The following is a 22,389-nucleotide window of genomic DNA, read 5'->3' on the forward strand; positions in this document are numbered from 1 at the left end:
AAAGTCCGAGTCTTCGGGTCATTGGTGCTTCCAGTCTTGCTCTCGGGATGTGAGACTTGGACTCTGACCAGGGATCTGAGACAGTGTCTTAATTCCTTTGATACCAGGTCTCTTCGGAGAATCCTTGGCTATCACTGGTCGGACTTTGTGTCCAACGAGCGGTTGCTGAGAGAGATTCAAATGAGATTTGTTACCTGCATAGTCCGTGAGCATCAGCTGCGGCTGTATGGACTTGTGGCTCGTTTTCCTGACGCTGATCCTGCTCACCAGATTCTCTCAGCGAGGGAGTCTCCTGAGTGGAGGAGGCCAATGGGCCGACCACGTGCCTCGTGGTTGCAGCAGGTTAATCGGCATCTCAAGGAGATGGGGATGAGCCAGGCATCTGCCTGGGGGATGGCCAGACGGAGGCCCCTGGAGTACCGGCAGAAAGTGGACGCAGCGACGTGCTGTTCTGGCACATGCTCCCTCCCATACCTGAGCTGCCTGATCGGGTCAAAAAACGATATATAGCTCAATATCTCAAACATTTGTTGACAGATTCAGACGAAACTTGGTGGACATGTTGGGTGTGTGACAAGGACTAATCGTTTCAATTTTGATGAAGATCCGAATCCGGATCCGGAAACAAGAATTATTTAATTTTCAAAATCATTCTTCACCATTGTGAGATCGACATAAAACGATATATAGCATGATCTTTCAAAAATGTATTGGGCCGGATATGTTCTTGTGGATCAGGCATTACGTGGCAGAGGTATCCGCTCTACCGAGTGCCCTTTTAGTTCGTCATTCGTTGCAAAGAGCTTTAAATCATCCATGAATAGTGGGTGTGTCACCTTTTCTGTTTCTTTGGATGTTCTTCTGTTGGTTGTTAGGGTGTATCTGTGTCGTTATTTGTTGATGAGGTTACTCAGTACGTTCAGAGACGAACAAAACAAGAGGGGGGAAAGACCGTCTCCCTGGAAGATCCCGCGCCGTATCTTCACATCTGGTATTTCGATATTTTCATTGAAGTGCTGTAATATCAAGGTGGTATTCCAGAGCTCCATTGCTTTCCCAATCAGTTTGATTGTTTGTGGATTGATTTTGTATATTTGCATGCATTTTATCATTCATGAATGTGGGACGCTGTTGAAAGCTTTCTTATCATCCGTCCACACAACATTATTAATCACGATGACAACTCATGTGGGGTTTGCCGGGGAAAGATTTTGGTCCACGTCTTTCGCAAAAGACTGGCTCGGCTTGACATACGACTGAACCTGATTTGGGCAGGAATTTATCATTTGTTCAGGGTGTTGCCAATAACTTGCCTACTCTCCTTTAACGTCAATCAATAGACGCTAGGAGATGGGACACTCGGTTAGCATCCATCTGATTTATGCAAGTATCTGCTTGTGATGCACCAATCTGACAGTTTAAAGTCCAATCAGGATTTTAACCCAGCCTCGGCAGCTCAAACGCAAAAGCACTCATTACCACTACACGATCCTGTTGGATCAATTTTGTTTTGGGGTGGGGGGGGGCTGAAATGTTAGGTCTAAAATAGCATGTAATCAAACAATTTTGTGATGATCTTTTGTCACAAAGTCTTGAATAATGACTTTCATACAAAAGCCACTTAAACATTCGATTATCACAACAAAATTTAGATATGCATTTCAATAAAATGGACATTACCAAAGCTTTTCGACTTGCACTCCTCAGGATAAAACCTCAAGCAGATGAAGAAGCACCAAACTCTCATTTATATAAAGTTACAATGTAATGTCCTCAATGTTGATTGGTTTGGAGAAAGAAAGGAAGGGATAACCTGATCGGTGGAACCACAGAGCATCATGAACAATGAGAAGGTGGAAATGAACCATCATGAATAATGATGAGGCAGAGATGAATCACCAAAGAAACCAGCGAACCGTCATGCTAATTCCCTGAATGTAATTATTAGTAATTATGTAATGATGCTAATTACTAGTAGGGAGGAGGGGAGCAGGTGCTTTTCATGATGACTCAACTTTGACTGTGGTACAGTTGTCACACAGTCAAGCCAACATCGTCAAAATAGATATAAAGTTTGGACAAATTATTTCTGGTAACAACGAATGGGATTGGTGGACCTGATGAATCGGCCTCCATTGCACGAAAATGAGTTAAACTGGGTCCTTGACTCGGGATTTTAAACCAGCCAATACAATATTGCTCTGCTCACTGAGGATTATTCAGTAAATGGTAACCAATTGCAGAGGCACAGGGAATAGTTGTCGTACTGTGTACATTCTTACAAGCCCGAGTTGGTTGTCTCTGTTCAGTTCACTGACCCCATCTGATCCGCAAAGGGACGTGTTGTTCAATGCGATCCTTCATTCTCAAAGAGGTGCGGCCCACATACCTAGCATCACACTGGCACTGAAATTCAGAAATAATCTTACTTATAATATGAGGTGGGCAGAACATCTTTTTGGACTGACGGAAGTTACCGACGGGTGGTGAAAATCACTCGTGGTTGAACTGCATAGTAAGAATGGGAAACTGTCTGTTTGATCTGGTTTTCAAACCGTTGAGACACTTTGCCTTTCCAAGGTGGACGTCGCTATACGGGGAATTTACCAGGTCCGATTATAGGATTCTTTGGTGGGTTCAGGAGGATCCACATTCATCAAGTCAACCAATCCTATTCTTTGTGGACAGAAATAATTTGTCTGTACTTTATATCTATTTTGACTATGATGGCTTAACTGTGTGACAACTATACTATAGTCAACGTTGAGTCATCATGAAAACCACACCCTCACCCCCAAACCCTCCACCACTAGCCCTCGTGTAATTAGCGCGACGGTTCGCTGGTCTCTTTGGTGATTCATCATTGCCTAATCATTATTCATGATGGTTCATTTCCACCTCATTGTTCTCATTGTTCTCACTCATTGTTCATGATGCTCTGTGGTGCCACCAATCAGGTAATCTCATCCTTTCTTTCTCTCAACCAATCAACATTGAGGACGTCACATTGTAACTTTATAAATGAGTTTCGTGCTTCTTCATCATCTACTTGCGGATTATCCCGAGGAGTGCAAGTCGAAAAGCTCTGATAACGTCTGTTATATTGAAATCCATATTTAAAAGCAAACAACATGAAATTCACCCTCCAGTTGCTCTTGCAATTCAAAATTCCTTTCTTCAAAGCAAAAATGCACTTTTTTAAGCAAAAACACTGTATCCTCAATCAAAGTATAGATTGCACATGTTTAAAGGAAATGTAATTCCATTGGGTCAAAACAAAAGGACAACTCCTGTCGAGAGGAATGCTTCTTCACATCGACCTTGAGTAAAATCACTCGGTGCGCACAATGTTCCGAGCGCACTACCCCTTGCGCTTCCCAGCTGACCAAAACATCAGGCTCATTCAGTGAATAGTAGACTATGTATGATGCAAGCCATGAATATGTAATGGGAGTTCAGCTGCATCACCCAGGTTTGTTTGAACCTTAAAAGGTGTTCTCAGCTTTGATAAGCTGTTAAGGTCATCAAAGGAATGCAAAATGATTTGCTTAACCTAAGGGTTATGAACAAACATGGGGGGGGGGGGGGGGGAAACATACCCCACAGAAGAAATTTGTACTCACTCATATATTACTTTTAATTTTTGGAGATGCAACCGAAAATCCTGGTTTGCTTATAGCTTTTTTTTAATACATCAAACACACAAAATGCTTTCCAGAAAATAGCTGCTCATGAAGACTTGATGACATTCATGCTGGAAAGCTTTAAGCAAACCAGGATGCTGGCACACTTGGTATGCTGGCACATCAGGCTGCGGGTCCTACCTTAAGTGCAAAGCAATGGTCCGTAGGTGCACGCAGCTTGTTCTTGGCTTCAATCCCAAAGTAAACATTGACGTTTTCAAACTGGATGAAGCAGGTGAAATCACGTGAAGCCTGAATGAGAAGGTTTGGATAATGGTGTTGACTTGTCAAGGTAAAGACTTTTATTGCTACAATTTACTCCATTTTCCCATCACCCTGCACTCTGCTCACAGCAGAGAGCCATATCCGCAGTGAAAAAGATGCTGCCGGTGTGAGAGGCATTTCCATGCAGCATTGACTCCCTCTGTATGGTTAGTCATGGATTTTAATTTAGACTATCATTTTCTCTTGGCCTTTTTCTGTTCTCCCTTACAGAAGGTGCCATATTTACATATGTTGTAATAATAATAATGTTGGCCCATACTCTTGACAGAGCTTGGAGGGTATTCACAACAAGTCGAGGAATGTTTCAAGGCAATTAGCAATCCTGAACAGGTAGCTATTCCATCCCAGGATTCTCAACTGAAGGTGATTTTGCGCAAGATTTTTGTATTTGTTTTAGAGTCCTTGAGACAATGCTCCCACTCCACGAAAAACACCGGGGCATCGTTAAAACTGATCTTTCGCATTCACGTCTTTCAGAAGGACGGTGCACGCATCACCATGCAAGTGAAACAGCAGGATGACCATTTATAGGTGGGTCAAGATTCGAACCCCAGGCTCGACAGCTCAAAGGCGAGTACACAAACCTCTCGGTTACCATGTTTAGGTACAGGTAGAGGAAGAAAAAGAAATGGAAAACCTGGCTAAATGAAGGACACCAAGCAATGGCTTCCACACAGGTGTGGCCCATGTGTGAATTCAGCAAATAACATTCCAGCATGCCAAGGGTCATATATAAAAATGCTGCACAGGCCTAGTTGCCTGTAATTATGGCGAGTATGGCCACAAGAGGAGAACCTCCAAATGTCGCCATCCACAGAGCACATGTGCTTGCCCATCGGTTTGATGAGCATGACACTGATGTTATCCATACGTCACGGCCTTCTCCGTGACCAGATCTGAACCCAATCGAGCATTTATGGGATATTCTGGAACAACGCCTGAGACAGCGTTTTCCACCTTCATCAAACAGGTGTGAGTTGATTGACTCTCTCGTGGAATAATGGTGCGATAACAACAAACACGACGAAATAATGGTGCCTCATCCCTCCTGCAGAATTCCAGATGCTGTTTGACTCTATGCCAAGGCCCATACAGGGTGTACTGGCCACACGTAGTGGCCCAAGGCCAGATTACGTGACTTTACATTGGTGTTTCCATTTTTTTTTTTTGTCCACTACCTGCACATTGATGTCTCCACTCAACTACATATCTACTTGCCAATGCTATCGGTTGTCATCAAGGAAAAAAACAGTCCTTACAAGATGCAAGAGAAACTAGAAAGCATCTGAAAATGCAAAGCCTGTCCACGTCCGCTTTGTATCCGGACTTCTTCGTCTTCCGTATGCTAAACATGACGAAAACAGCTAAAAACAAAACACAAACCAATTGACGATTTTAGGTGACCTTGACCTTTTGATCTCAAAGGCAAATGGCTTCATTGACCCAATATGCAAATTCTTTAAATTTCAGATCAATAAGATGAAAATTGATGATTTTATGTGATGCTGATCTTTCACCTTTTGACCAAATTGTTATATTCTCCATATTCTCATAATAAAGCTTTGATGAAAATTTGATGACAAAAGCTGAAATAATAAAAAAAGGGAAAAAAAGTCAATTTATTATTTATTTATTTTATAACCAACAATTATTGGTTGGTAAGCACAATGCATAACACAGGCTTTTATGGGCCTCATGGCCTCCTCCTGCGTTGAAGTTACTTCTAAGAGAACTCATGTTACTACGTACAGGGTGGTTCAAAAGTCAGGAAACACTGGGAATAATTACTTTTACAATAATTACTTTGAAAAACTTCAATTTAAGATTACATTTGGAATGTATTCTTATAATATGTGTTTTGCTATGTTGTTCAGACATTTCTGGACTCGCTTTTTCCAGTTCAAGATCACTCTTTCAAGGACATGAGACTGAATTTGAGCACATGCGTCAGCAATATGTTCCTTCAAATGATTTGTGTCCCGAATCTTCAGTGTTCACGATGGCTTTGACATGTCCCCAAAAGTAAAAATCCAGCGGTGACAAATCGGGGGACTGGGGATGCCCACTCTACTGGGTGGGCCATGACATACAATCCAAAGAAAAGTAATTATTCCCTATGTTTCCTGACTTTTGAACCACCCTGTATTATAACCCATGTCACCCCTACTCCTATGGGGCTTACAGTATCCCCACCAGGTTTGGTGGCGATCACTGACGCTATTACAGCGATCTACTCCTCCCCCTATTCCAAATCCTCCCTTCAGTAAAAATCTCTAAAAGCGAATAACTTTATCTTTTTCACCATAAATCCCACATGAAGCATTGCGCAAGCCACGTTTGATAGCACTGCAGCCCACAGGGACCCCGATATAGAGAACGGGATATAGCCGGACCCCGATATAGAGAACGGGATATAGCCGGACCTCGATATAGAGAACGGGATATAATCGGACCCCGATATAGAGAACTCCCAATCCCATCTGCGCCACCCCCCCCAACCTCACCCCCTCATACTCCTCTCCTAAAATTACTATCCCCTATTTTAGGCCCCCATTATCCCCCACTATGTGTGTGCAAAATGTGGTTGCCATCACACAAGCCATTGCAAAAATCGCCCCCCTCCCCCATCTCTCACCCCCGTGTAAAATCGCCCCCTCTCTGCAGCACTCATCATACAGGGACATGACAGAAGTAAATAGACACCTTAAATTTCTTCATTTCATCTGTATAACACAGTTTTATTCAGTGATTTGTACAAATATTCGACTATTTATTTGCAGAAACGAATTCCTGGGTCTTGTATGACAATTAACTATGCCTCGAGCCCAGGGAGGACACAAACTTTCCGATTTTCAAAGAGGACGAATTGTTGGCCATTTGGAAGGTGAAGTCAGCCAGCATCAGATAGCTCAGAATCCTGGCATTCCGCTTTCTCTGGTCAAACGAGTGATTGACGGTCAATCAAGCTTTCTACAGTCAATCAATATACCAGCGAAGGCAAGGAATCCACAGCTTCCCGTTCTAGGCGATCTGGGCCCTCAGAAAGGTGTCTGAGCTGTCAAGCGGTCCATTGAGAAAACTCCCTGTGGCAAGGCAGCAGATGTTGCAGAGGAGGTCCAGGTTAGCTCAAGAACTGCCGTAAGGTAACTTCATCAACTGGGCCTACTATGGGAGAGCAGCTTCGAGAAAACCTCTTCTTCGACCAGCCAACATTCAAAGGAGAAAGAAGTGAGCTGACGAGATTCCAACAGACCCTTGGAGATTTGGCAAACTGTAATTTTTTCAGATGAGTCCCAATTTACTCAATTTTCTGTCAGTGGACGCGTATGAGTCTGGAGACTTCCCAGTCAAGAGTTCTCTTTGAACCAATTGCAGCCAACTGTCAAACACGGTGGTTTTTCAGTGATGGTGTGGGGAGCAATCTGGAGCGCTGGTTGGTCAGAGCTCGTGGAGTGTATTGGCAACATCAACTGTACGATATACATTTCTAACCTTGAGGATGGACTTCTCCCTGTCTTCACTGGTCAGATGGTCAAAATCAACACTCTGTTCATGGAAGATGGAGCTCCATGCCACACCGCAAAAAAGACCAAAGATTGGCATGACAGAAATGGGATCAAGCGACCTCCACAGCCAAGTCAGTCTCTTGAGATGAATCCCTTTGAACACCTCTGGGCCATATTGGATTAAGCTGTGCGGAAAAAGTCCAGGAAACCAAAATCACGGGCAGAATTGCGAAACCTTTTGTGTGAAGCCTGGGCAGAAATCCCACAAGAGAAAATTTCAGAACTCGTTAGTTCTATATAGTAGACCAGCCAAGGTCCAAAATTGTGACTTTTACCTGCATGAAATGTTAATAGCCGGCACCCAGGCTAAATCAATGAGTCATAGGTCAGACAGAAATACTAGGGTGGATGCCACCAAAAATTTTGACCTTAAAGGTCATTTCAAGGTCATTTTGTGCCCCCAAAAAGGTCAAATTTCAAAGTCATCCAAATATAGTCATGTAATATATCAAAAGAAAGGTATGGAAGAGACAAACCGTTTGGTACAATTTTTAGGTCAGAATATTGATCTCAGAAGTAGGTCATGTCGGTCAAAGTCCACCCAAGTATAATAATATATAGTCCACCCCATTATAATACCGAAAAGTAGTCAGGAAAAAAATGCTACTACTTTTATATAATATTTATTTAAATTGCCAAGAATTAATGTATACAGCTGCATCTTTTGAAGTATTGTGAAAAACAAATGGCGTTAAAATATCAAATTACAACAAATGAATATATGAGGCCTGGCGAGGAGGGGTGATGTAAGCGACATTTTTTTAATATGATGATTATAGGCTCGGAAGATAGGGGAAGGGTTAAAATAGTGCTATATGGCATTAACTCCAAAATGGCCGATGTGGCCCTTACATCACTCCTCCTCGTGGCGCCTCATATTTTTAAACAAAAATCTGATGGATTACAACAGTCAATAGAATTGCAGCCACAGGCATTTGTACATTTCATATTGTTTTTGAAGCAGGTGCATCTAGCAGTGTTGCACTTCGTTTTGCAAGAACAGGTCACAAGTTCGAGGCAGGACAATGGTACAGGAGGTAGCCTGGTCCATTGAGGTTTCAGACAACCTGACTCCTTCCAAGCATCTGGGGGCAATGTCACAACAATAGTTTCCATCTCTGCCTGAAGCCAAATCTTGGCCTGGTAGTTGGTGCATTGCACATGAAGCTCCAAAGCATCATGTGTTGGAGGAAGCAGTTCCAGGCCTGTCTTGGCTTTGCTGAACATGAAAAGACTATTAAAGCAGACCGAAAATTGCTTCAATTGTCTTTTAAATGCGGTGACTGCAGGTAGAATAGTGGAAATGACAAATATCCTGAAACACGAACTGTCACCAATCCCACTCTCCTTGGCAAACACTGGAGGAGAGATGAATTCAACAAATAAAGTAGGACTGATCAGTGTTTTGATGAACAAAATTGAAACTGCTTCAGAACTTCCAGAATCTGACATGAAGACTTGTTTTCTCATTGATGGTCATGCACTCATCCAAGCTATGGGAAAGCCTCATGGATGTCAGACATTTGGAGACTATGCTGCTGCTTTTATTCGCTCAGTGACACGTTATTTTGGAGATAACACGACACGAGTTGACATTGTGTTTGATCGCTATCTGGGTGGGGATTCAATCAAATCTGGTACCAGAGCAAAACGAGTGAACAAGAAGAAGCCTATTCGAAAGCTGATAGATGGACCAGATGTTCCACTGCCTCAGGTTTGGAGCCAATTTCTTGCTATGGATGAAAACAAGGCAGACCTAGCACATTTCCTCTCTGAAATGATCATCCAGAAAACCAAAGATCTTCCATAAGAATACGAGATGGTAACTCGAGGTGGATTCATGGACCACACTGGGGAAAAATCAACCAGGAGATCCAAAGATGACCTCAAACTTAATGGGAATCATGAAGAAGCAGACACAAGGTTGATTCTTCATGCCTCTGAAGCAGTGGATTTGGGCTATCAACGAATTCTTGTGAAGTGCAGAGATACTGATGTCATGCTTCTCCTTTTGCACTTCACCACCCCGAAAGCAAGTGAAGTCTGGATGATCTCTGGGACTGCAAAGAAGCAGAAGTGCATTCCCATTCATCAAGTAGCAAAAAAAGTTCCTGATGCAGTGAAGAATAACCTCTTGAGTTTACACGCACTCACAGGTTGCGACACAACCTCTTCATTCAGTAGATATGGAAAAAAGACCTGCTGGAATTTTTTTTGAAAAACCCACGACTGGTAGAAGGGATTGGCCATGATGGTGAGCTTGGGCTGGTTGAGCAGTTTGTTTGCAACCTCAATGGAAGTCCAGGGCTGCAAACAATTGATAGTGCAAGATTGAACATAATAAGCAAAGCTAAGAAAGGCCTGGAACTGCTTCCTCCAACACATGATGCTTTGGAGCTTCATGTGTAACACGCCAACTACCAGGCCAAGATTTGGCTTCAGGCAGAGATGGAAACTATTGTTGTGACATTGCCCCCAGATGCTTGGAAGGAGTAGTCAGGTTGTCTGAAACCTCAATGGACCAGGCTACCTCCTGTACCATTGTCCTGCCTCAAACGTGTGACCTGTTCTTGCAAAACGAAGTGCAACACTGCTAGATGCACCTGCTTCAAAAACGAGCATCCGTTGAAGACAAAGTCTTCGATATCCCCCGCCAGAGTAAAAAAATTTTTTTTAAATCTGTAAGCATCAAAAGGCACGAGTTCACCACTTGCTTCATATGTGTACCAAATTTCGTTAAGATATCTTGAGTGGATTTGTAGTTAAGCTCCGGAAACGAAATGTGCCAGACGGACGGACGTACGGACGGATGGAACCAATTTCTATATCCCTCCCCCCCCCCCCCCGCCAACTTCGTTGCTTGGCGGGGGATAATATGAAATGTACAAATGCCTGTGGCTGCGATTCTATTAACTGCTGTAATCCATCAGATTGAACACTATTTCTGTCAAATACACATTGCATACACATCAAGTTTTTGTGAAAAAATATATTCATTTGTTCTAATTTGATATTCTAATGCCATTTGTTTTTAATAATGCATCAAAAGATGCATCTGTATATATTAATTATTGGCAATTTAAATCACTATTATATAAAAGTAGTAGTATTTTTTCCTGACTACTTTTCGGTATTGTAATAGGTTGGACTACATATTATTATACTGGGGTGGACTTTGACCGACATGACCTACTTCTGAGATCAATATTCTGACCTAAAAATAGTACCAAACGGTTTGTCTCTTCCATACCGTTCTTTTGATATATTACATGACTATATTTGGATGACTTTGAAATTTGAACTTTTTTGGGGCATAAAATGACCTTGAAATGACCTTTAAGGTCAAAAATTATTAGTGGCATTCACTCTAGTATTTCTGTCTGACCTATGACTCATTGATTTAGCATGGGTGCCGGCTATTAGCATTCCAATCAGGTGAAAGTTTATTTTGAAGCCTTTTTGCTTCTTGGCTGGTCTACTAATACCTGAAAGAGTAAAAGTGTTGAAATCTGCAAATGGCAAGTCGACAAAACACTAGTGTATGTATTAAAATGGATCAAATATACTTCAAATGTTCAATAAACAAATTATTTTAAAATCATGGTGTCTATTTACTTCTGTCATGTCTCTGTATATCAGGTCTCCATTATGTCTGCCAAGTTTGGTGGACCTACACTATTCCATTCTCAAGATATAAGGGAGCAGACAGACAGACAAACAGAAACATAGAGACAATACCCCTGGGCACTCATCTGGAAGTGGCTCGAGAAGATAATCAGGGAACCACTGGTAGGTATGGATGACCCACAAAATATGTAACCGAGAAGAAAGTAAATACCTCTGGATTTTATTTTTAATGCCGTGAACAAACTTTGGTACATCACGGGCGATAAAGGTTGTGGTCAAGTTTCATCCAAATTGCGTGTGTAGTTTTGGAGAAGAAAGCAAATACCTCTTTTGGGGAGCAATTCCCCTGTAGAACCCCCTCAGGCCTTGCATCACGTGGTGTGCCATCCATTGTTTAAGAAGCTAAGCTAAGGACCTGTCTGTTTGTATTGATTACTGGTGAGTGTTAAAGGTCCCACCATGTTCTTCTATAAAGAGCAAGCCAGTTATCACTGGCAACACCTTGACCATATTGCAAATACCTGCTTTAACCACCTAAAATTGAATGCCAGGCCAGGACAGCCGGTTCTTGAAAGACTTAAGTGCCAACACTACATGCTTTTTGAACATTTGAATTTTTTAAATAGCTTTTTATTGATAATATCATCAAACATTTTTGTAATTTTGAGTAGTTTCCAAACTAATTACAAGTCCCATGACATGACACTCTTTGACGTATCTGTACCGAGTGCATATTTCCTTTGTACACACGGAAACTTTGTACACTTCAAGGTGCATTACTTACCAAATAATCACGAAACACCAACCAAGTCTCTGCTTTCAGTCAATCGCTGAATCCCAAAACATTACATGTAGCATGGCTGAGTCACATCACATCACCCAGAGCAGCATTGAACCAGACTTGATGGCATCATGGTTCGAGCGGCTGCCTTGAGCCTCGGCAGTCGGTGCTTCAAACCCCAGATGAGTCATGATCAGGACTTTAAACATGGTACGTCCTGCTTCCTTGCTTGACGCTCAGAATTTACAAAGGGTAGAACATGGACAAACAACCATAGGTTGGTAATAATAGCGCAGGATTTGATAGGCCTAATGGTCTCCTATGATGAAGTTCCTTGCAAATTCATATTATTATGTGTCTGTCGGGTTATGAAGCTGTACATATCGGCAGGCATCAGGCCTTAGGCTTTAGGCCTGGGTGCTAGTCCATGGCCCAGTGCAATTGGAATGATCCCAGGTACAAAACAGCACAGATCGCAGGCCTCAGAGCTTAGGCTTTAGGCCTGGGTGTTCGTCCATGGCTCAGTGCAATTGGAATGATCCCAGATATATGTATATAAAACCACAATGTATTATATATATATATATATATATATATATATATATATATATATATATATATATATATATATATATATATATATATATAATATAATATATATATATATAATACATTGCATACAAATGTTTCACATAAGGCATACAAATGTTTTTTCTTCATGTATGTACATCAGGTTATTGTTAATATGATATTGGCAAAGCCGAGAAATGAATGAAACACAGTGGATTGGAGAGTGGTTGTTCTTCATTTTGTAGGTACATGACAGCCAATGTAAATTACGCGCACCCCATTCGGCCCTTTTCAATGATCCGGCTTCGGAGGCAGTGCCAGCGGCACCGTTTGGCTTTGAGCCCCTTAAGCTTGTGACAATTGCGCAATCTGGGGAAACCACTATCGATTATGTAGAGGACAACCACCCCTTCATGCTTGTTATAAAAACAAATTTCTGCGTGATGGCAGGAAGTTGGAAAAAAGTCAGCATCAATTTGCCGGAAGGTGAGTAAGTTGTTGTTTTAAAACTTACAGAAATTAATATTTATATATTTTTCTTCATCTCTGTCGAATCTGGTGATAATTGGATGATTTCCATGTATGTTGTTTTTTATGATCCACAAAATGGAACGTTGCAGCCGGTAATGAAAAAAAAAAAAATCACATCCGGTAATGGCACATCTGATGAATTTTGAATTGCATCCCGCATTACGTGGTGCAATCTGCCTTCAAAAACACCATAATTTCTTTTTCTTTTTCTTTTTTCCTAAATATGGCATGAGAATGGAAGTTGAGAAAGTTTCAATTGTTTTTCATTGGTATTTTGTTAAAATGATGGTATTTTATTTTGTCCTGAAAGAGTTCATGGCTTGCAAGCTCTTGCATTATCAAATACTAACTAAACATGATTTAACTTAGTCTCGATGGGCTTTCTTCCTTCAGTATTCTATCTTTGAACAAAGTTTTGCAGAGGATACACTTTTCTTTACAAGTTCATACAGTTGATATATTAATGAAAGTAATTATCGCTAATTAAAGTAATTAATATCCCAAATTAATGTCAATTGCATGATTATGAAGTATAAAAGTTAAGTTAATAAAAAGTTTTACCCATTGGCTTTGTTCACTGAAAGTTTTATTTAAATATGTAATATCCCAAATTAATATATCAATTGCATGATTATGAAGTACAAGTTGAGTTAATAAAAACTTTTTCCCATTGGCTTTGTTCACTGAAAGTTTTATTTCAATATGTCAGGTATTAAGGAAGTTATTACACTTTGAAACACTAAACACCTGAATTTGGTTCACAAGTTTTCCAATCGAACTCAATGTTAAACAAAGGGCCAAAAATCAACCATTTTCCCATTTAAAAGTTTTTTGATAACTTCCTTAATATTAACCCAATAAAAAGGATTTATATATCATTTTAATGTATTTTCAAGTCCTTTTCAATGATACCTAATGCAGTTATATTGATCTCAATTGAAAAATTTGTTCACCAACCTACATCTTGGTTCCGGTATCAGCTCGAGTGTGCGCTAAAGCAAACTAATTTTTTTTAACTCCGGTTTGTTAACCCAATTGTCTTTATTGTTTTCTTGTCTACAAAAGATATCGGCAAATGAAAATTGCTTTCCTTTAATTTTGCCGAATAGACCCAAACACTGTGGGTTATGGGGTTTCCTCTGCTTCTTCTTCTTCATTTTGGTTCTGGTATCGGCTCGAGCGTGCATTAAATGCAAACTAATTTTTATCTCCCGAACATTCATTGGGACCGGAAAAGGGGGGAGGGGGGGACATGTATTACAAAGCAGTTCTCGCTCTTGTTATTTATTATCATAATTATCACCACTATTTCAAACCCATGTGTGAAAAGTCTACATCTTGTTGTATTTAAATTCTCCAACATTGAAATATGACTTTTTGCGTGGTACCTTGCTCTTGCCCTTGGTAAGGGTATAGATCCCTGATGCACGTAGGCAGAAGTAGCGCTTTTTCCAGGTCTTCTTCCCGTCCTCTTTCAGATAAAGTTCGCCTTCGAGCTCGGGGATAAATACAGATGAGCCACAGAAACATTCCTGCCAAGAACACAAACAGGTAGAGCCACGCCGTGACATCCAATGACAACCGTTCATGATAATGCACACCAATATGGCAAAGTGGTTATAAATTAATATATTCAACACACTCAAAATTCTCCATATACCTCATACACACTTGTTCGTTCGTTCTTTCAGATACGGCACAAGGCTGTGGGGTAGCATCAATGGCTGAGAGCACGGCAGTCCCGCTGATGCAGTGCCCTCTGCTGGTTAGAGCAGGAATTTGTAATTTGTTCATGATGCCGTCAATAGCTCACCTACTCTTCATGAAGGATACCGTGGGACCTCTATAAAATCCAGTAACTAATGCTGGAAAATGGAACACCCGTTTTAACATCCGTTCGAGGCACACACACACACACACACACACACACACACACACACACACACACACACACACACACACACACACACACACACACACACACACACACACACACACACACACACACACACACACTGATGAATCACCCTGCCTGTGAAGCACCAGGATAACAGTTTATAGCTGGATCAGGATTTGAACCCAGGCTAGACAGCTAAGAGGCGAGTGTTCATACCTCCAGACTGTCCTGTCAGACCCTCGTAAACACCATAAACCCCATATAAATCAAACATCAAAAAGGTGCAAAAACCGAACCCCTTAATTACAAATCAATTAGCTTACGTCCAATGATTAGCAACATCATGGAATCCATAATCGCAGTTGACGTAAAAAAAAAACTTCCTTTTTTCCAACGGCCTCATCTCAAACCATCAGTTCGGATTCAGACCAAGTCAGTATACCTTGGACATGCTGCTTCTACTCTCCCAACAATGGTGGAGGCCCTTAATCTCAGACATGAAGTCATGGCCATTTCTCTGGGAATTTCTCGAGCATTTGACACAGTCTGGCACCCCGCCTTGCTATCCAAACTCTGCCCATGGCATTCAAAGCCAACGCCATTCTTGGCTTACTGACTTCTTCCATTCTCGTAGCCAACATGTGGCTCTCAACGAAATCCTTTCATCTCCAATCCCTGTCAAGGATGGAGTGCTCCAAGACAGTGTCTTGGGCCCAATTATGGTCTAAAAATTCATCATCAATGTTTCTGACTCTGGAAAATCCTAATTTATTTGCCGATGACTCCACCCTCTTCCATAGCAACCGTCATTGTCAGATGGGCAGGATGCAGCCTCTTCCCTCAATGCGTATCGTAATAAAATCACGAATTGGTCCAACACATGTAATATGTCTTTCAATCCTGACAAATCTCACATTCTCACTCTATCTCTCCAAAAACACCATCTGGCAAATCCTCCCATCTTCTTCCTTAACAAAAAATCTTGAAATTTTTCAGTCAACATTTTGGGCCTCATCATAAGCCATGATCTTTCTTGGGATGCCACATATCTGAGATAGCCTCCAAAGACTGCACATCCTCTATCATGCAAAGTGTTTCCTTGGTACATCTGAACTTTTATTTACTTGCAAGGCCTTCAATGCAGCCTGAATGTGTACTGCTCTACCCTGCTTCATACATTGCTCCACCTTTCCCCCCAGGTTCTGCATGCGGTCTGCCAATAACACTCTTCTGGTGAAACTCCCAAAATCCAGGAATCAACTGCCTCAATCTGTTCAATCTCTTTCACCCATGGTTTCAAGACAGATGTTTACCACCATCTCAGGTCATCCCCCATTCATACCCATGATCATTATTATCCTCAGTAACCCTCCCCAAACACACCTCTTTCTAGGTTACCCCCCACCCTTCACCCTCCTCTTCAATTACGCTATTTATTTTTTGCTGCATTTCTGTTTCTTCCCCAGTTTTTTCTTCCATTTCTGTCACTGATAGTTTGTCCCTCTATCCTGATGTTGGTGTGCACCCCTTCTCTCCAATGTTCTTTTCACTTGCGACGTGTGGCAAGTCCAGAAGAGCTGTTTTTTTTTCTTTTTTTGTATTTCTTGTCGAGGCTCGTATGAGAGCTAACACACAACACACAGCAAGGGGGGGGGGGGGATGGAAGGACAAAACAGTGGGGAACAGAGACATTAGGAGATCTGTGGAAGGGAGAGGGATGGGACGGGGAACACGGGGTATACAAGATGGACATTACAGGGACTTTCAGGAAAGAAAGCAGGGAATTTGAAGGAGGTGGGTTTGGGGTTGATTAACGGGGGTAGAAAAGATCGAGGATTTGGATGGTGGATGACAGATGGTGGTGAACAGCTGTTTTAAAGGCCTGGAGGGAAGAATGGGATTGAACAGAGTGAGGGAGTTTATTCCAAAGGCGGGAAAAAAGAGGAATGAAAGATTGAAGGTGAGCAGTGATTCATGATTTTGGTAGTTTTACCAGAAAGGGGTTGTTGGCGGACCTTGAGCACCTTGCGGAAATGTGGTGGGGACAAATCGCAGACACAGCAGGGAGGGCGAAACCAGAGAGGAGACGGTAGAAGACAGGAAGACCACCGACCTGCTTGCAGTGAGAGAGTGAGAGGCCCAAAGACTCAGGCTCATCGCGGAGATGCCAATGATACAAAAAGCCTTGGTTTCCACGGCGTGAAGCCGAGAAAGGTGGGAGGCAGGAGCATCAGCCGAGAGGGGAGAGCAGTACTCCATCAGGCTGTAACCGCTTAAGCGGTTCGTGTCCGAGCAGACCTCACTGAGGTACGGTCTCTCGGTAGGCTGCCCGCGCGAATAATTAGGTATATCGACAATTCGGCGATTGACCCTGTTGCGCGCGGGTAGAATATTGACAAGGCCGTGGTGTGCGCTTGGAGCACACCCGTGACTGGTTTTCGGCGCTGTTCTGGAAAGTCGCGACTGGATTGTTCGTCCGGTGGGCGTACGGCCGCGATTCGGCTACGAGCGGCTGCCGCACGCTGGCGGGCGCAGATTCGTAACACTGGTGTCGAGGAGTGGGAAACAAACTCTCCCGCCTTCACACCAAACCAAATTAACGGGAATCGGATCAAGGGTGTGTGGAGCGACCCTCGATTTCCATTAAATTTCGAGCATTAAATTCTTTCCGAGAAGCAAAATGGCGGTTCAAGGCGAACAGGGGCAGGAGGGATTAGGTATGGATTTGGAAGTATTAGAATCCATGGCCCAGGATGAAATCCCCATGCAGGCCATTCCCATTGATATGCAGGATGAATTTCCCCCACAACCGAACCCAGAGCTCCAAATGGGAGTGGCGGCGGCAGCCGCGGCTTTCGACCCCCCCCCCCTCCACGGTCAAAATCCCTCCCCTCCCCCAGCGAAACCGCGACCGATAATGGCGGATCGGCCCTGCTAGAGCCATCGGTCATCGCACAGATGGTGGAAATGTTCAGACAAGCAATGAGTGGGGATATGCAACAAATGGGAAATGAAATAAAAGGAATAAACAACAAAATGGATGTCATGAATGCGAATATGAAAACAAATGCGCAAGAAATAAAAAAATAACATGGATGCAAATATGCAAACACTGCAGGTTGAGATGCAGCGCGTGGGGCGATGCCTGCAGGCAGGCATAATGGCGGCGCCACGTGCTGGAGCGAATGATCTGAGGGGGAGTGTGGACTGTGTCGGCCCCGCGGTGGAGGACAAAGTAATTCGGGAGACGTGTAGGACGAGCTCGAGCAGAAGACAAAGAAAGTGACAGTGACACAGAAGGAAAAAGTAAATGGAGTGACTGAGATGTGTATTAGACACGTAAAGACGAAGGAAATAGAATTAACAGAGACACGAAGGGAGACGCAGGAATTAATAGAAGTAACAAAGACGCGGGAGATAGAAAAAGTAGAGGAGAGACTACACGATAAAGACGGGGTGAAAGACAAGCACACACACATGGAGGTAGCAAGGGACGATGAAGGGGAGCTCGGGGAATGTGTCCTGACCCGGTGCAAGCAGCCGGATAGCCTCCTCCAGGAACGAGGGGAGGGAATATTCCCCCTTGAAGCAGATCTCGACCAGGTGGGTCCGGTCGAGCTTTGCGAGGTAGAGGGGACGAGTGCTGTGGACGGGTGCATGTGGAGCTTGGGGGGTTTGAAGACCCCGGAACCCCTTGCAGCGCAAATTCCCATTGTAAATGTCTCGGTATGCGTCTTCACGAGTGTGGCGAAATGTGTGCTGAAAAGCGCGCATAGCGTGGGTGAAAGGTTGTGTGTGAAAGAAACCGCATGTGTGAGTAAAATGGTGTGCGAGGTTGCGAGTGAGCCGAAATGTGTGCCTTCCAGCACGCCATGTGTGTATGAAACACCGTGTCTGGATGAAGCCACGTGTGTGGATGAAGCACCGTGTGTGAGTGGAACCACGTGTGCGAGGGAAATGGCATGCGTGAGCGAACGGCCGTGTGCGAGAGGAACAGCGTGTGTGAGAGCGCTGTATGTGAGGGAGATGGCGGTTGGCATTCCCGAACATGCAACCGCATGTCCAAGTGTCATGGCGAGGTGTGTGAGCGTCATGGCACGCGGGAGTTTGTGCGTGAGAGTGCGACGAAGACGGTGCCTGACGGGACAAAGGCCGGTGGACAAAGGCCGAGTAGCGGCCGTAGCTGTTTTGACCACTGTGCCGGGTTTGCACGGCAGCGCGCGCGGGGTCCGTGCTGTGCTACGCACGAGGCCGCCACGTGTGCGCCTGCGGGAGTGAAGCCCAGTCCGTAAACGCACGCGGTGGATTAGCCGATCCCGCGGACGGAGAGAAGGTAGGATGGATATGGATTTGGACCAGATGGGTTCTCCAGGCGAGCGTGTGTGAAGCTCCGACGAGCAGAGCACATGTGCTCGCGTGGGGAACCCCTCGAAACGCGAGGCTTGCTTTGAATGCGCAGTGTGACGTCATGGCTGCACGTATGGTTGGAATCCGGCAGAAGGAAAATTCCTGCCGGATGGTACCGTCCAAGATGGACGAGGTGCGCGAAGCACGAACAGCTGCCATGACGTCACGGGGAAAGAGCACAGGTTGCGAGTTGCCGCGCTGGTGTGCGCATAAAAAAAAGAAGAAAAAAGCAAGCCTCGCTTCGGGTGAACAGGATTCCCGGGCAAGGGGTGGAAGACCCCCTTGTCCCGGGCACAGGATACCACCAGTTAAGGGGAAGGGTTAGCTTAGCAAGACCGACTCCATGGGGCAGGGATAAGTCCTCATGGGGCCCATGGAATGGATTAGTTAGATGGATTTTAGTTGAGATTTCGGATGGAAAAGGGATTTTGAGGACACGGACAGACTTTGGATGTGTAGGGGGGACGTAGCTTAGCTACGTAGTGTTAAATGGAATGTGCTACGAGTTTAGGGGATGACGAGGGAGCACGAGGTAGTTATGGGGTTTAGTAAGCTGAATGGAAGTGGTGAGCGATGTGAGTAGTGAAATGAAGAGGAAAAGGTACACGATGAGTGAGTGAGGCCAGCGAGCCTGTGTGTATGGAGCGAATGTTGTATGCATGGTGCGATGAGTGATTGGGGGGAGGAGTGACTCCCACCCAAGGGACCCCGGGGTCAGAGTAAAGTTAGATAGTGGGTTAGTCAAATTGACAAAATGGAGGTCGTTTTGCTGTTGGTGGGAACGTAGGCTCGAAACCCATTTTGAGGGGTGCAGGAGCCCTGTTGACGGGCTGGGAGTGTGGCTACGAACGGTGAGTATCGCTTAGTGGGTACCCCAGGCACCGGGCTAGTCGGCCGCGGTAGGCCAAGGCCCGGGGGTGCCATAGTTGGAGAATCGGCAGAGGGTAGTTCCTGCCAAGGGAGCCACGCGTCCCAGCCATGAAACCGTGCGAGGGCACGAGGAAAAATTCGAGGGCGAGGCTCAAATTTGTGAGGGCACCAACACAGGCGACGGGAATCTTGGTTGATAGAACCAGTAGATTAAGCGACAGGTGCTTTTGGAAAGCCCCGGGGTAGTTTAAGGTTAATAAACGTTAGGGTAGATTAGGAAGTGTACCCCTCCGCACCATCCATCGCTTCGCTCTCGTTGTGGGCTGCTGGACTCACCTTGGGTTGAGATTGCTGAAATCTGAGGAGGCCATTCTGAGGCTCAGATTGGGCCTCGACACAGGACACTAGTTCTCCTTTATTCCCCTCCAGGAAGGGAACGTAGGGGTTGGGAGTACGCTATGAGACAGGATAGGTTAGCCGGACAGAGACGATAAAGGGGGTTAGGGAGACGATTTATAGAGGGGGAAATAATAATAAAATAAAACAAAAAAAATAAGTTGGGGCTAAATTGGGTGGATTTTTTGCAAACTAAGGGGGTGGGTATGAACAGAGACAGGCAAAGGGCGATAGGTTGGAAGGGAGACAGTAGGGTAGGTCCGAGCCCGCCTTCCGAGTGGCCAGCACCACCGCACTCCCTCCATGAACCTCCAGTATAAGACAAGAGGCCGGCCAACTTCATCTGCCGGCTGTTTTGCTACAAGGCCTGTGCCGGCCAGCTTTATCTGCCGGCTGTTTTGCTACAAGGCCTGTGCCGGTTAGTTAATCTGCCGGCTGTTTTGCTACAAGGCATGTGCCGGTCAGTTCATCTGCCAGCTGTTTTGCTACAAGGCCTGTGCCGGTCAGTTCATCTGCCGGCTGTTTTGCTACAAGGCCTGTGCCGGTCAGTTCATCTGCCGGCTGTTTTGCTACAAGGCCTGTGCCGGTCAGTTCATCTGCCGGCTGTTTTGCTGCAAAGCCTGTGCCGGTCAGTTCATCTGCCAGCTGTTTTGCTACAAGGCCTGTGCTGGTCAGTTCATCTGCCGGCTGTTTTGATAGAAGGCCTGTGCCGGTCAGCTTCACCACCGGCTGTCTTGCTACAACGGCCTTGTCCGGCCTTGCCATGCCTTGTCTGCCTGCCTTTGCCTTGCCCCATGCCTGTTAGCCCTTTTTGTTGCATTTTCCCCATCCATCCATCACCATGTGCGCCAGGATCATCGCTCGTTCTGCAGGGACTGCCCTGTAGGCAGCCGCATCACGGGACTGCATTGGCAGCCCGTGCACCGCTCATTTGCTTGTGTTTGCTTGCGTCAGTACCATCCAGTGTTCAGCAGGGACTGCCTTGCAGTCAGCCACACATGGAGACTGCATTTGTGCACCCGTGCACCGTTGTGTTCACTGCGCTCATTCAAGGGGGAGGCCTAGGACTGCATTGGTGCAGCCAGCCATATTCCCTGTCACCTGCATTTATTTCATGAGCCAGATTCGGAATTCGGATCAAAAGAGAGAAAGGGGCGGGGCCAGTGGGGTCGAAGGTCGGAGAGCGAAGGTCAGATCTCGTCTCTCGGGCCCTATAAAAGGCTGAGCGGAGCACCAGTTCGCAGTCTGGAGTCGGTGGAGAGTCAGTCTGGAGAGGTCGGGGAGCTGAGTGGAAGCCTGAAGCCTGGAGAACATAGTCGGGGGAGAAGTCCAGGAGAGCGGAGGACACGCGAGCTGGGAGGGTGGCCAAACCTGCTGTGCCGCGCAGACCTGCACGTTCGTGTGGAGTTAGCCGGAGAGAGCTCGCCAGCCACACGCCAAACGGTCTGAGGTGATCGGGCTTCGGCACAGTTCGAGCATCGCTGAGAGACGGACGGGTTCTTACAAAGACCATCAACTTTGGAAGAGCATCAAGACCCGTTCGTTCCTCTCAACGCGTCGCCGGCTGAGGCCCGAATCACCCGGACACTTGGCATGGCCTGGGCTCAACCACGGCTACGCGAGCTGCCGTGGGGACGGGACGTCGCGGGTCGCCCCATCGAGGCACCACGAGGGTAGAGGTAGCCTGCAACGGTCTCGTGGAACTCCTTCGGTCCGCCAAGCTCCACGTTATAAAGGCCTACGGGTCCAGTCTGACCCCCTTGCCTTTGAGGGGGT

General features: G+C 45.0%; 1 protein-coding gene across 3 annotated transcripts in view; it reads right to left on the bottom strand.

The window, feature by feature from the left end:
• APBB1IP (amyloid beta precursor protein binding family B member 1 interacting protein) overlaps window positions 1-22,389 on the bottom strand; it is a 106,714-nt gene that overhangs the window by 15,448 nt on the left and 68,877 nt on the right. For all 3 annotated transcript variants that reach the window (XM_085893139.1, XM_085893138.1, XM_085893137.1), the window contains exons 11-12: window positions 14,432-14,575; window positions 3,825-3,935 (exon numbers count right to left, since the gene is read on the bottom strand). In XM_085893139.1, coding sequence (XP_085749265.1) covers window positions 3,825-3,935; window positions 14,432-14,575 — 255 coding nt within the window. The remainder of the gene's footprint in view (window positions 1-3,824; window positions 3,936-14,431; window positions 14,576-22,389) is intronic.

The sequence above is a fragment of the Eptatretus burgeri genome, chromosome 8, assembly GCF_056783735.1.
Source record: "Eptatretus burgeri isolate ZD-2024b chromosome 8, Ebu_testis_v1, whole genome shotgun sequence".
Classification (NCBI taxonomy): domain Eukaryota; kingdom Metazoa; phylum Chordata; class Myxini; order Myxiniformes; family Myxinidae; genus Eptatretus; species Eptatretus burgeri.